The sequence below is a fragment of the Achroia grisella genome, unplaced genomic scaffold (genome assembly GCF_030625045.1).
Source record: "Achroia grisella isolate CSIRO2021 unplaced genomic scaffold, CSIRO_AGI_Agris_v1 utg152, whole genome shotgun sequence".
In the NCBI taxonomy this organism is placed as follows: Eukaryota; Metazoa; Arthropoda; class Insecta; order Lepidoptera; family Pyralidae; genus Achroia; species Achroia grisella.
In genome coordinates, this window is record NW_026712648.1 from 1,561,104 (window position 1) to 1,578,161 (window position 17,058).

The window sequence follows — 17,058 nt, forward strand, 5'->3', positions numbered from 1 at the left end:
TTTTATGTTATCTCTACTGAACCTCGAAATCGAGTTAAAGTCCCCAAACGTTTGTCTAGTTGTGTGTATGTAATTAAGTGACAAGTAGACTAAAACAACATATGTACATATACGAATGTTTATTTGTTTATGTCTATATAGTCTATTTTCATCTTTAGATTTGTCCATTTTATTCAAAGAAACATTTATGTATAAGTAAAATATTTTTAAGTTTTCATAACATTATCAAATATTTAATAAAATTTATTAGACAGTACTTATTTGAAATTTGGAAGACGTCACTGGCCATCGCAATCAATTATTTCACTGAAGAGTATTTGAAAAAAAAAAGCTTTACTAATTAATAGAATATCAATAAATATTTACAAACGAGCAAATAACCATTACGTTCAGATAAGGGCAAGATGCGACGACAGAAGAGCCCGGAATGTGGTGTCATAGTATTACAATATCTTGTAGCGTGGAAAATCAACACGCAAGCACGGAACTCACCAAACGAGTTATGTTATAAATAATTAATTAAGATTTGGTTGCTCGGCAAACTCTTCAAAACTAAAGCCAAGGCCACCGCTGGTATTTTAAAAAAGTCTAATTTGAATATTAATTTAGTTGGACTTCTGTATCATTCCCATGAACATTTTAACAAAGTTTGTACACAGAAAACGAAACTGAAATAAAAGTTTACTCGAAAATGTTTTCCCTTTGATGTTTTTTTATAATATTCCTTATTAGACAATTACATTTATATATAAAAGATTGTCAAATTACAAATACAGGGTTTTAGACTAACACCTAAGTGATTTTGAGTCTATTTCTCTGAAACTTTTTATAATATATTCTTCTGAAGTCTATTCGGCATCCAAGACAATGTCTTATAATAACATAGTGTACGTATTCGTTTATAAATTAGATAGATACTGCCATATAATTTGCATTTATGCAAAAATAAGTAACTACCTAATATTAATGAAGCATTTGATTGCCTCAAGGCAAACCCATCAACTGACAACAAACCATCTAATTATAATATAAGTTAAACGTAGATTTTGTTATCAATATAAGATTGTGTAAAATGTTTGCTTGAAATTTAATGTTCACGTAATTATGTACGTTGAAGAAGCAAGAAAATGTTTATATATGATTTAGACATGCATACAGATACACAATAATGTATTTATCCCATTTGGGACATATAAGGAATTGTACTCAATTTATAAACTATGTACCTAAATAAATGGTAAACAATGATTTAAATTGAGGAAAAGACGAATATATTATTAACGATGCGTCACTCATTAAGCGTTTCATATGTATATTGAAGGCGAGGCTGCAAGGCAGTTTAAAGGTAATTGATTTGAGTGAAATGATTGTCCAACAACTAATACTGATAGGACAATACTGCTCATGTTCTGCTCCAATTTACAATGTCATTTCCATTATTAGCCTCTAAGGTACAAATTCTCTTATTCACTATTTATATTCCATAGTTTCGATACAGAATGCGAATAGCGAACGCGTTGTAAAATAAACTACATCGTCCTTTTTGTTACTGTGGCCTTGTTTTGAGTTCATTGCCTCAATTCTATTCTAATTAATGACTTCATATCTAAAACAAGCCGATTAATTTTGCTTGGTACTTATTGTTGTATAAATAACAAATTAATATGAACTGGTAAATTTTAGGACTGTTTATTTCATTTCTTATATTTCAGTACACCCAGTTAAAACTGTTTTCGTTTTAATGTAAACAGTGTTGCTATATGGCTACGCTGAATTAATGTCCCCAATTCAATTGAAGTGTTTCATTAGCACAAGTGGCCGCGATTGCTTCGTTGATCGAGCCCGTTTGTTGGAAAACCAAGGCGCCGTGCGCCGTAGTGTGTTATAGTCGAATATAGGCATCTATTTATATATGTATGTATGTACGAGTAGAATTCATACAAGTTGAATCAATTACTGCCATTTCAAAATAATACAATTGTTTCGCACTATACCCTAGCTCTTTAAAATAACTACCATATTTTGATTGAGTTACATCTAGGAATTTAAAACCGTTAGGCGACAATTTTACATGAAATGTTTATTTGAAATAATAATAATAAAGACATATTTCATTAAAATCAATTAGTATGTAGATGATGACGATGATGCAAGTATGTAATCGTTCACAAGATTATCTGTTTATTACTTATGTTTTCAGACTACTGAATTTCTTTTTATTTAATTTTTATCATACTTGTTGGTGATGTCGTGGCCAACTGAGTCAGACTTGTTAATGATCAACAGATGTGTCGATGATTGGCCCATTTTAACTATGACTATTTACGTACTTCAATTTACTTCTTGTCTTTTTGACTCCTATCAGAAGTTGTTGTCGATTATTTGTTAAAATCACAACGGATCGCGGTGCGAAATGCTAAACAGGTTCGCTAAAACATGTTTTGGTAAATTTTTTGTTACATTTTTTGCCATCTTTATATTATTAGTTAAAAGGCAATTGATTTTATAAAACAGGAAAAAACCAACATTCGTTCGTCATTCATAAGAAGTATACCTGTTTTGGCCACTAATATTCTTTTGTTAGAGTTCGTGATCCGCGCAAGACCTTCGCGCGCTGCCGGGTTCAATTAGAGATCACCCGGTTGCGTTAGAAACGACTTCTCCCATTATGAACACGGGTCGTGACACCGCACGTTTAAACACGGTGGCGTAATATAGTATTGTTGTCAGTAATTTCCACGTGCAACTAACGATGTAGTTAATTGTGTACAGAATAAACGTAGTGCCAGTAACTAGGTAACGAGAAGCGGAAAATGTGGGTATTATCGCTTTATATCTCTGCTTGTGAAGGACGCCCGCAAATATTGGGTACGGTCAGCGACATGACAATGTGCTTGGCTCGCAATCTGCGTAATTGTAATAGATAAGTTTTAAATCCTTATTACGTTTTAAATAATAGCACAGTGTATTGGATATACTGAGTGAAAGCTTTTCAATTAGTGATGTCCTCCGTAATTGTCTAAATTGTGTACCCTCAATTTTGACAATTGGAAAGGTTAGCATTTCATACTAAGTTAACGCAATTACGTCTGTTTGGGTTATTAAATAAATACACTAAGTATTTATTTAGTAATTTCGTTAAATCTACCTATGTGTCATTCCATATATCATTTTAACATGAAATCATAACGTTACTTGCATTATTTTGTAACTTTTTTAGGTATACGACCTATTTATATTATTTATTTTATTATTTTATTTTACCTGTCGATTGATGATTCTCGTTTGTTATATCAAATCATAATGATTAACACCGCAATACTTAGTTTCAATTGTATAATTACGTGTAATAAACATTAATAAAATTTGAAATTGGTGTTCAGATCAGATAGTTCAGTAACATCTGTTCTACGAAGTTTTCTGGACGGCTAGCGGAGTACGCTTTTACTTTCTTGTAGGAAGTGTTGTCGCTTTCAACGGGGACCGGTCGCGAGTACCTTGCGGAGCGTATCCGTAGATTAGACAAACCACTACACACATAGAGATATATGTAGACACCGCGAGTGCATCAGTCTGTATAAAAATAAATATGTCGTAATTTTTTTACCCAAGTAATTTCCAATAAACACTAGATCCTTTTGTAAATGTTATGTTTATCAAACAATGTGTAATTATAATGAGGAAAGATGATGATGATGTTTTGCTTGTCAGGGATAAACTCACAAAAATACATAGATTCCTACAATAATTGCACTCATGGAAAAATTGGGCGAGTCGCTAGTTTACAACATTTCGTACTGCGAATCTAAATTAGCCAGAGTTCATTTATGCTAATAATAGAGATCTAAAATAGAATACTGATTTAGCTGTTGATAGACAACGTCGACCAAACCAGGTAGTTAGGTAATTAATAATATTTTATGACTTAGATATAATTCCTAATACTCGTTATGTATTTTACACTTATTTGTTTTAAATTATAGTTTCTTATTATATAATGTTATTTTGTAGATGTGTAAATAGATTTATTGTATATAATATTTGCAATTGTAATAATTATTTTATTCTTCTTTACAGATGAGTCCTGAGTATGATGGTGGAATAACGTCCTCCGTAAGTTGATTTATATTTTTTATTCTGTAATTACAAAACGCATTAAAATTTTATGTTAGCCTTTTCCTACCTTTCTTCATAATAATAAAATTCAAACAGCAATAATTATTGAATTCTTTATGACATACAGAGTGATAACTAGATTGCAACTAATATGACAAATTTTGTCATTCCATTACATAGTAGTGTTTGATTAATAACAAGGACCATTAAAGAACATAGGTAATTATTAATTTATGAACATTCATAAGACAAACACAAATGGTAGTTTGACACTGACATCGAAATATGAACTGAGTATGGTAAATACTGTAGTCAACCCGACGGCTATGTATGTTATCAAGACAAAGAAACTAATGTTTCGTAAATAACGTCTAAGTTAACTACGCCTCTAATAGTGCCATGTCATTAGTTATGTATGTCGTCTACGATAATATTTAAATTGCCTTAAAAAACAAAACTAGGCATAGATCCAGTTTAATTTTTAATGTCTAGTTGTAAACTTTCTATTAATGCGCATAATGAGCATCGGACTATAATAAAACAATGGATTTAAAACACGTATTAGTCATAGAAAACGTTTTTCCACCTTATCGTCATTGTGTGACTCATCATAATTTGTAGGGAAAGTGTAACGCGGTAGTGTGACGCAACAATAAAAATTGCACGGACAAAGGAATTACTTCCATTGCAGATATGGTGTCCGCGTTCATGGGGATTGCCGTAAAGGGCACAAGTTTTGAGTAACTACTGTCGCAATAGCTAACTACTGCACCTGATGGTCTTTTGTCACGACATTCATGATTTTAAGCTTGATTGATTTTATACAGCCAGAAGACGGCATACTTTATGTACCTTTCAAAACTTGTAATCTATCAGAAATTTATATCATTTTAATAGTCGTAATATGTCGTATATGTTGTAATCTGTAGGTACTTCTGTATAGAGAACGAAACAAAACAAAAGTTATATATTAGATCAATTTCAAAACTCGTGTGCTTCATCTAAATGAATATAAACGATCGAGTAAATCATGAGATACAATTTGATGTTAGAGATATGATGTCGTTAAATTAAAAAAGAGTTCTTTATCAATTTTATTAGGTTTCCCTGACACGTAGGAGTGCTATGAAAAAAGTTTTAACAAATTAAAACAAAACGATAAAAGTTAGTCTCAAATAATATTCAGTTATTGCAAGGCAACGAAGTGTTGTTGCGTTTGTTGACAACCACCACTGTGAGCAACATTGTTTACCTTTTCTGTTCTGCAAATCGACCTCGGGACAGCGTTCTGTTGTTGCATCTATAAATAAGGAGGTGCTAAAAGCGGCCCGACCGGGGGACGTGCTTCCTTCGCTTTGAGGGATAAACACGCTCGAGTTGAACGAAGCCCTTTGTTGACACTCGCTTTACGGCCGCTCCACCTCGTCATCGTCGCCTCGATAGTGTGCGTACACAATAAAACCGACATTGGAGCCCTGCTTGTCTCAATGTCAGTGGTGCCAGATTAAAGAGAACTCCACATTTAGAGGGATTTTGTCATGTTGGACAAATGTTTTTCGTGAGAAGCGAGTATTATATTTGATAATGTGTCTTAAAAAAATAACACTAAAACCGGATAAATAAAAAACAATAATGAAATGGGGATTATACAAAGTCCTTTACTTATGTTCATAATAAGTAAAGGACTGGAGGTCCCAATGACACACTCGAGGATTGAATGATATAAATAAGATATTTGTAAGGGAAGATTTTCTTCAAAACTTACATTTTAATCTAGTTTTGAGGAAAGTATAACGTTCATCTGACAATACTGGCTGAAATAGTGTGCGCTTGCGTTTGGCTGCTTATGTTACACAAAGGTGGACCGTTGAAGGTAGACTAGCATCGTCGCAACTGCATACTGTACGAGACCGCCCGCGCATGTTAAAGCAATTATAAGACAAAGCTTTAACAAGTCGATATTTCAAAGTCCCTTGGTTAGATAATGATGCAATTTAATGATTGCAAACAGACAATTACAAATTTAGTACTAACAATATAAACCCAGTATTTTTGTAACGGCTTTCTTATAAACTTATACTTTTAAATTTTTCATATAGAGAGATTTTGAACAACGGGTGTTCTACTGTTAGTTATTTTAATAAATGGTCGCGTTATGAATTCAAAACAGGTCGTAATAAAATCCAAGTCCAAATTGAAATTTGCACTCGCTCTCGCAGTTAATTCGAAACTATTTGGTAAATTTTCCATGTATACTTCATAAAACGAGATCCGGATAATTATATATCTCCTGTAAATATGAAAATGTTACGCATTACATCAAGTAAATAAAACAAAGAACAGACTATGGTGACTGTCACTCATGACTGCCATTATGATTCTAGTTGAAAACAACAGCCAATCAAGGAGAAGACTACTCTATTCGTATCGTAACTGAATGTTCTTTTTCGCATAAAAACAATGGCTTCGTATTATTGAAAATAATGGTTGAGTTAATATGTGACGGTATTTATACCATAGCGGCGGAGATCTCGCATTGCAAACACGCTGTATATGCCCATCTATATGCGAGCCATACACCATGCGTCCGGTGTTACTCATCCAACAGTTGCTAACTGTGTGAACATTTGCCATACACTCACATACTTATGGTGGTAACTAGAGAAATATACACTTGTTAGGAATTGATAATATGTCGGCATTAATCATCCAAACATTGTGATGTATAAAAATTCATACAAGTCATGAATAAATTCCGTACACTTACGTATTCATATAGACGAAGAAAAAACTTTTGTATGTTAGTTGTTTTTAAACCCTATATATATTTTATATCTATCTATAAATATTAAAATAGAAGTATATGTATTTGTTTTATTATGAATTAATTTAAGTATACAGTAACTCCTAAAATTGTGCCTCGTGACCACACGTAATTGTGGTCATCAGACATTTTTCGTAGTAATTCCATCCACATGCAATTTTAGTTTATACAAATTGCATAAAATGCTGCTTTATGTCTACTGTACCTAAATTTCAAACAATACTTTCAAAATTAACTTATAATAGTTATGTGGGATTTTGTATAATAATCTAATTTGCAATAATTACTATCAACATTATACACATGTGTTATAAATGTACTAATTATTTAGAACATCACCGACTATACTTTGTGGGAGAGCATTGTTCTATTATTGTATGACTACGTTACTTAAGTAATAATAGTAAAACATAAGCTGTATCACGCGGCGCTATTCGCGTAGTATTTAACTTATATTCTTGGGATTGAGCTGCTTTTTATAGGTGTAGGAATAATAAAACCTAAAAAAGTATTTTTGAATATAATAATCATAAATGAACACAAAAGAAATAAAATATGTCCCATTTTATCGGTATATATAATAATATAGGACTACTGAAAACTGACAATTTCATTTGTGTAGAATTCTAGTAAATGGCATGGGTAGCATATAACGGTCACTTGTAAATCACGTTCTTTATAATTATTTTGTAGCCTAAGAGTAGTTATAGGTTGGTATTTCGTACAAAAAGTAGTTTTAAAACTAAAACGAAAATACTATATATAAAGCATCATCATGCGATAATAAATCATCAAAATCAATAAGATGTGCGTGCGTAGGTGTTAATGTCTAAATTATATTTATCGATTTATATTAATAGGTGTAAAAATAGTTAATACCATATTTTTTACAGAACCACTGTAGAAAGAAATATTATGCCATCAATTAGAAGTGTACAATTATACTATTAAAATACTTTCATACAAAGATAATGATATCATTATTTTACAGTATCATTATTTAAATTACGCAAATAACTTCTTCATAATTTTTCAACATTTCATCAGAATTCAATAATATACCTATATATGTTGAAAAATATCATAAAATCACTACAAAAGTAGTGATTTTAATGTTGAAAAATATCATAAAATCACTACAAAAGTAGTGATTTTATTATTTCACATTAGCAGCAATAATCGTATCGAAAATATTGTTTTAGAGTAATGGTGCATAAAATTGCGCCTACTCTAATTAAACTCTATATATGTTATCATAATCGAAGAAATCAACCCAGAACAAACTAAACTATTGCTTGTAATTACCGTATATAATATTGTACCTCACCCTTTTATAAAGCGATTATAAATAAGTATTATTCATAAAAGTTAAGACAGTATAGATGTGACGCGAAACACTAAAAGGTTAATAACTACATTGCTATCATTGGTGAGACGCTGTAAGGGGGACCACTCGGTACCATCTTGGCGCTGGTTATTTTCGCGCAATCATTCAATAAACTTGATAGTAGCAATCGACAGCACCCTCGCCCGACTCCTCAAGAGAAATGGGAGCAATTTCTTTACATTTAATCGTAATACAATAGTCGGAACGTATATTGTTATGAACCATGACCATTATTATAACAGGTGAATAAATACAAACAGTACAATTAACTCGTGAGAATATAATATCACATTATTAAATCTACATAATATATTACTTATGTACTCACACAAAGGAATGGACGTTTATAGAGTCACATGGCAACCTTGAAGGCATAACGTTATTTAACTACGTACATGACATTTAAATTAAATTAATGGTTTTAACGACTACTTTTCCATAGATACTTAATTTGCATTCTTTATGTTGTTATAAATAGACGTCTTTTTATTTTCTTTATTACATATTTTTATATTATTTGTTTAAAAATATAAGCATCACACAATCTCGATTTATCCTATAATCATGCAAAGAAGTATGTGTTTTAAAAATGCTAATGTTTTTCCTAGAGGAAATGTACTTAAATATATAACAAATTATCTTTCTACAGCGTCTTTTAAAAAGTGATAACTTTAAATCGTTAATAGTTCATTTAAATATAGAACGCATTTGATTAGAACCAATTAACGGTCAATTAAGCAGTTCTCTTGTTTGAATTAAGAGTACGTCGCAGCATCAATTGTTGCGAGGCAGTCTTAATGACTTGAATACATGCTAGCAGTGTTATCTTGCATGCCATCGACCATATAAATAAGTAAAAATAAATTGCTCTAAAAGAATTTGTTTATATCATTACCATTTTAGTTACCAACACAATTGGTACATACCCCCAAATTATCTTCGTATTAATAAGTGTATACGAAAAAAATATTCTATGCTATTGTTATCACATAGTTTGCTATGGGTTCATTTGAATTGTCAATTCATGTTTATTTGCGGACACTCACTGAAAATTCGTAACCTAAATCAGCGTTCTTTGTTAAGTAGGTATAATAAATACAAAGCCGTTGGCCTCGGAGGTTATCTGAAAAGAGCATATTTTTAGCGGGTCTTCGAGTTCAGACACCAACAACGTTTCAAGGTGTAAATTTTCCCTAATTGCACATGTAAATACAACATTTTACGTTTTCATAGAGGTCAATAATCTTTCGTATTTTTATGTATAACTCTACCTATTACACTTGTATTATACTGATGGTATCCTGTATCATTACTCTAACGACACTCACTTCACATTCGTATGCTGCACCACCAAGTTTCAGCACTCGTTACAAAAGTAACAATTTGTTTCCATTAGCTGCCTAGACGGCAAGTCGATGCCCTCTATTCATTCATATGAACCTTCAAATTGTTACATTTATGTTTGCTCTTTCAATAATTTATTGATTTAGGAGACTTATGTCACTGTTTAACTACGTATCACAATTTTTTAACTTGAATTCTATTTTGTATTTTTCAAACTAAAATTAAAATATATATAACAATATATACTATATATATTTTAATATTACTTTGAAAAATGTAGCTTCGAAATAAAACTCTATGTCCTGTGTATCAAGGTCATAGAGTTTTAATTCTAATATTGCTTGGTCTGAGTTGTAAGAATAGGCTACACATTTCATTTATAGTGACGCGTACACAGCAATAGATGTATATTACAATGATGATGATGGTGAAACACATAGCTTGTACATGATAATTCCTGAGTAGAAGTAGAGTTCCTACACTACTAGATATAATGTTTCATATTTTATTCCATATCTAAGTATTTTCCTTTAACAATCGTGATTGACTGATTCGACCCATCCGTCGTAGTTGCCACTACAGTAATATAGCAGGTGTCAGTTAAGTATATCTACTACGTCTTTTAGTTTATTGAGAAGACCTATACTTATGGCCGTGGATTCAACGACACCGCCGTTACAACGTCCATATAATGGAGAACACAAACAAATTGGCTCGGGCGTGGAGCGTGTTTGTCGCATTGACAGCATAACCTGCTAACCACATTGTCTACAGTGACACACGAGGTGTGACTTGTGCCCATCTTTTTGGAAATTTTTCTTGCACCAGCTCAGCGTTTACTCAAATTTGTATTTACTAAGGCACCATCGTTTGTTGTCGTGTCGTGCTGTCAAAATCGATGCTACGGTTAAACATATGTTATTACAACAAGCAGTTCTGATCGTGTTTTGCGAGTTGTGCTGCATGTGATTGGACTCAGTTTCGAACGCAACTACCGCGGCCATTTGAAATCGACAGTGATTACAATTTTCCCTGGAGCTCGATTGCGCAGGCGCAACGTCCGATGGAAAGCAGCGTTTAACCAATGTTCTGCTCTGATAACTCTCTAATTACGAGTCGGCCGTTTTCCTTCGACACTTGGCGACCACCAACTTAACCCCTGGCTTTTCACTTCAACATTTCACCCGACATTGTACCGCCATGCCCATTTGTTTGCTACACTTTCGATTTTAATATTTTACCATTATCAAGATAATAGGTATCGTTATTAGAACAAAAACAAGCCGCTATTTTTGTACGTCTGCTTTCGCCTTCTCAAGTACTCAACTGATTGTAATACGGGGTTTCATATCATTTAGATAGTTTCTTCCTTCCTGGTTTAACATTTACGTACGTATATCTAATACATAAAGTGTAATTTACTATTTTAACTGCTGTTGGCACACAGAACCATTCAATAGAATTGCGTTTTTTCGTTACAGAAAAGACCTTATATAACACGCGTGTGTTTTTGTGGATGAATCGGAGAGTGAAGGTCACCTAACAGGGTACATTACTAGCGATGGCATCAATAGTTACCTGTATTAATAAACAACATCCTCTCTCCTCCCAATATCGTCTATAAGTTCTGCTTGTTCTGCGTAATCATCTACCGCTTCGCAAGAGAACTGTCTCCGTCAATAGATGCAATGGTAACCTTTGCCGCCCTCTGCTATTACACACAACGAAAATATGATAATAGTTATTTCTTGGATACGTTAGTGTGATATTGTTTCTCTACAATTTACTGTTAACTATCCTCTTGTCTTTATAAATAGACAAATAATAATAATAATAATTATTTTATTGGAACTAAAAATATATAATATTTTACAAAGTAGGGTAGTGTAACGATAAAATAAGTCATTAAATACATTTAAATTGAATAATGTTACATCTATAACCACCACTTGTATATTATGCTATATGAAAATGGGCGGATGGTAGATAACATTATAATACATACGACAAACTTTAATATCCCTGATTATAATAATCAAGCATACATGACCCCCAACAAGTAACGCATCATAATAAAATAATTTGTCTGTTGTATTTAAAAACACAAGTGTTTGCGTGTTTACGATCTCCGGACGAAGCAGAGGCGAATAGAATATACAATGACGTGTCATTCACTTCGATTGAGGCCGCATACAAGATGTGGTTTATCATACATTATGTATAAAGTATGTGTTCCGTCTATATGTACATCTTAACCAACCTTCATGTTGTTCTCAACCTAACCGAAAATTTGTAAATTCTTTCCAAAAATATCCTTATGTTTATTGTCTGTGTGATATATATACAGCATTTTTACTAGCACGGAAGTATAGATTTATTGACGACAAATAATTCTAGAGCATGTAATCTAGACCACCACAGTCAAGTTAATCGTGACAAATGTGAACGTTAGCGTACATGACAAAGATACTGATCCTCAAACGCTAACTAATAGACTATGAATAGATCACTATGGTAGTACTGTTACCTAACACGACAAACGCCGACCGTTGCCCCTAGCATAAAGCATTAACAACGACTAGGCAATGTTGTCGAATAGCCCAACGACAATAATTCCACATGCGGCGATGCGACAGGCGACATCTGAACAATAGTGCACAATCAACGAGATTGTGGCCGCGACGCGCGTCGTGTCAAATGCCTTCGCGTGAACGCCGGTATTGTTATGGTGATGCCGTGTAGCGTCAGGTTTGTGAAGTTCGACGCTCCATAAAAACAAAAGACAGTTCAACCATTTGCATCTCAATTCACAATGAACCACCAGAACGGAGAATATTATCTGGCACATACTGATGAGTTTATTCGGAGAAGTCACAAAGTTCAATTGATAACTTGATATAAATCTAAAATTACTATTAAAATATAAGTCTCTCATACTTAGAATTAAAATTTTAGGGTTAACATAATTTCGAAACATTAACTTTGTAACGTAAATAGAAACTTCGTGAAAACGAGATGAACACGAGCAGGTAAACGCTAAAATTGGACTCACCGGGAACCTTTTTTTTTTTGTTAACTTTGTGCAGGTATCTGGAGCCTCCGGCCCCATACATCTTTTTATCTATAAACGTGCAAGATTGTTGTGAAATGAAGATAAGAATAAGGGTATATAAATCTTCCGATATAAAATCTAATTCTCTTTCTTTGACACACTAAAAAGCAAAGTATACCAACCCCTAAATGAGCATTTTAATTACCCAGAATTTATGAGTAACTTATGATTTTCTTTTTCATTGAATGTAGGAAATTTTTGTCTTGTTTCGTTACATCTTTTTAAAATAAGAGCAAGCCGAATGAATGGAATAGTTACTAAATATTTATTTTCCTTCTATTGCAGAACCAAACTCGACCAGTGCAGACGATGAATGGTACTGCTGCTCCAGTAGGCGCTGGTACAGTAACCAATGGCTTGAACTGGGAACATCCAGCACTCAGCCGCGCCGCTTCCGTTCCCGCACACCGTACACTTGCGGGTCTGCTGGACCGCCTGGTTCATCATCGACGCCTCGAACGCACTACCAGCGAACCAGCACCACCTCCTACCGCAACTAGCAGATACAAAACTGAGCTGTGTCGACCATTCGAAGAAGCCGGAGTATGCAAATATGGCGACAAGTGCCAGTTTGCACATGGAATGCGCGAATTACGAAACCTACAACGTCACCCTAAATACAAGACTGAGCTGTGCCGTACCTTTCATTCTGTTGGTTTTTGTCCGTACGGACCGCGATGCCACTTTGTTCATAATGCGGAAGAAGCACGACGCCGTGAGCCATCTTCGCCAGGTGGTTCTGTGGCATCTTTATCCTCTGGAGGATCGCTCGCGTCTTACATGAGTGATGGATCTCGATCTCCACGTTCACCACATTCTCCACATTCTCCTCAATCTCCGCTCGCGCCCCAATCACCGCTGGCTCCTCACTCTCCGCCAGCGCTTTCTCCACCAGCACAAACTCCGGCATTTGCTTTTCTTCGCGCTCATTCGCCTGACCCAGAAGAGGAGCGGCTGCCAGTGTTTAATCGACTTTCCTCGGCATTCGGTGACCTCGTTATTGCCTAGGGCGTTATGGTTATTAAACTAGTCCTAAGTTAACTTATACCATTCTAGCATAAGAATCGTCTGTCACCGTAGTGCCTACTCAACGTCTTCCAAATCGTGCCCGAGGGCCGTCCCGCTCGTCGCGCCTCGCGCATCAGCCGCACCAGCACACCCGCTCAACGAATGATCTCCAGTTTGTCGATGCCCTTTAACTACTTCGCCCTGTAATTTATAAAGTTAAAGAAGTATTTACTGGCGTCTCGAAAGTTTGCGGTGTGAATGTAGTGTTTACATGTACATCTTTAGTTATTGGCACGCACTTGTAATTAATGGAATCTTGTGTTATTAGATATTTATTGCATAGCTCGCGGAAGTCTTCCCGAAGCGATCCTCCGCCGAGCGGTGGTCTCTGTAAAGTTAGCTTATAGAACATTTATTTATTTCTACTGCCTTTCCGCGCTCGGTATTGTACCGCGAGAAGGCGCTCGTGATCTATTTTTAAGGGTTTAAGATAATAATTTATTATTTATTTCGAGTCTCTTTAACTGTAATAATTATTTTGTAGCTAGCAGCTGCGATGCCGCACCGCATACGGACGGGGCCCGCGTCGACGGGACGTGGCTCGTTTTGAAAGTTTACAAAATTGCTCGACTGATAATGCTCAGATAAAATGAAATAAATCTAGTTTTCTACCTTTAGTTTTAACGGGCCGAATCAGTCGAGAATACTTCGGGAGTTCGGCAGAATATTTCATATTAAATTATTTTAACTTTTTCTGTTCTAACCTACGTCTGAATTTTTACCCGAAAGTTTTCATTTGTGTCACAGCAAGTACACAGCATTAATCGCATCCTCACCACCACAAGCGATCTCAATCATCTGTGGCCCATTTGAAACCATCGGCGCGTTCCAGGAGCGAGCGGCATGTTGCTTTTAGAGGCGGCTCGCTTGCGAACGAATTTTTTTGTTTTGCGTTAATCGAAGAAGGCTGGCAGCGAGCTAAACCTGTTTGATGTTTTGTGGTGATTGTTTTTTTCGAACCCTTACCGCACTCTCAGGGTCCTCCTCGCTTCGGCACTCGATGAACGTCGAATGCATGCAAAAAATGACAGAAATTCGAATATATGATTGCCAAACTCCCGCAGTCTCATGCGCTGATAACATGTAAAAATAAAGACATAAGTTGGATATGCTAATATTAAACGTGTTTATAATACAATTGCCGTGTGGAACCATTGCCGGAGGGGCGCGGGTGCAGAGTAGCAGCAGTCCTCCCCCTCGCGCTTCCACACCGCTGCTTGCCTGCACCCTGCGCCCCCTCCACACGAACAGTGCCTTTTACTTCATAACAAAATAAATCGATTATTATATTTAATTTTTAGTTGATCGAGATAGATTAATTGTTTATTTATTGTCTCCTTTTTAATAGTATATTCAAATGGGCACAGTATAATATACTTTGACAGAACTAAGTGGCGGCTTAGTTTCTATGTAGTACCTATATAGATTTTTGAATTTAAAGTGTGATATTTTATAATATTTATAATATAACAAAGTTTAAATTTTTAAGTAAGGGACCAATGTAAGGACTATGACAAATTCATATACAGTCAAAAGCTGTGTTGTGCTCGCACCGATTATATGTTATATTTTGTTATACCATTGTAACAAATCTAAAATTTTGTATTATCTAAATAAAAAGTATGACCATTGCTGGTTTGTGTTTAATTGACATTTTATAAAACCGAGACGGTTATTTGGTTTTTGTTTTCATAAGTTAGTTTCAGTTTTTTTTTATTATATCTTAGTCGTTGCATGATGGATGACCACAAAACTAATAATTTTGTACCTAATTTTAAGGAGCTAGCTAGTATTAAGTGTTTTCATAAAACATACGAAAATTATTTATTATCAGTTCATTACGAAATGTAAACCATTTAAGCCAATTTATTTAATTTCTTTTATATTTAAAGCAACATTACGAAGTATAATTTGTCTTAATGTTAGTAATATATCATGTCAGTCATATAATAATACAAACATTAGTTTAAAACTTAAGTACATATGTACGACGTTACATTTAAGTATTTAATTTTTTTAATTTAATTCAATTATAAGGTAATATTCCAAAAAAATGACTATTACTACGTATTCTTTTGTGGACAAAATATTAAGCTGTAGCTTGTTTTCGACATTTTTCTTGTAAGTTTTCTTTATTTTCTCGCATCATTCTTATTGAATTATAGTCAAAATATGTTTAATTTTGTTTTTTATTTTTTTTTCTACCTATTCCAACACAACCAAAACCACCCATAAAAGTTGCAGTGGATTACTTTTACGAGGCGTCTATAGAAAATGCGGCATATTCCTAGCAGATAACGGAATTATATATTAATGGCTATCAGGGCTGGAATTGTGATTCTTATCTAAAAAGAAAAATCAAATCAGGAAATATATTGCCATTTGCCTACTCGGTTAAGTTACAAATAAATATCTTTAAACAGTAGTTGTAAGGTATTCAAATAAGTTTAGTAAAAATTGGTAATTTTATAACTAAACCATTTTGTCAAAGACTTTACATTAGCGATTAGTGATTCCTAAAAGTTTCATTACTATGTTATATTGATTAAAATAAAATTTCCTAGCAGAATACTTTTATACCCAAGTAGGCAATTAGGATTATTAAACAGAAGGGGAGAGGGACATTTCTGACACAATACCACCTGGTCTGTCTGATTTGGTTACATATATAGAAAAAGCTGTAGTTTATACACACAAAGTAAAGATGACCAAACCAAGTCCAGTCAGTAAAACTTGTAAAATATTATCATTAAGATTGCCATGAACATTAAACAGTACGAATTGTGAAATAATAATTTGCATTGCTATTTATGTAATTAATAATATCGGATGATTAAGAGATAATTAGATGAAACTTGAATTAATATAAGCATTTAACTATCGAAAACAAATGACCTATTAAATATACTAGTCACTCAAAAATACCTGTCAATTGTGTAAGTATGTTTGACCATAAAATTATCTCCTGTTTATATACTTAATTTGAAAATATTACATGTGTACATATCCTTTTCATGGCGCTACTGGATCCTTGCTAAATTACACATGTAATTACGGGTATGTATTGCAAAAATCTAGTTATAACAAAGACGTAGGTAAAGGTGAACATGTTTGCTAGGAGAGAGAAATAGATTATTTTTTCCTTATCAAATTATATACTTATTATTATACTTTGACGGGAATGGAGCCAATTAATTAGAATAACTC

The 17,058-nt window shown here is 33.8% G+C and overlaps 1 protein-coding gene across 1 annotated transcript in view; it reads left to right on the plus strand.

Moving 5' to 3' along the window:
- LOC131840947 (protein TIS11) overlaps positions 1-16,013 on the plus strand; it is a 40,200-nt gene extending 24,187 nt beyond the window's left edge. Inside the window, exons 2-3 of the mRNA XM_059189165.1 lie at positions 4,078-4,113; positions 13,069-16,013. Coding sequence (XP_059045148.1) covers positions 4,078-4,113; positions 13,069-13,791 — 759 coding nt within the window. The 3' untranslated portion in view covers positions 13,792-16,013. The remainder of the gene's footprint in view (positions 1-4,077; positions 4,114-13,068) is intronic.
- Positions 16,014-17,058: the final 1,045 nt, after the last annotated feature.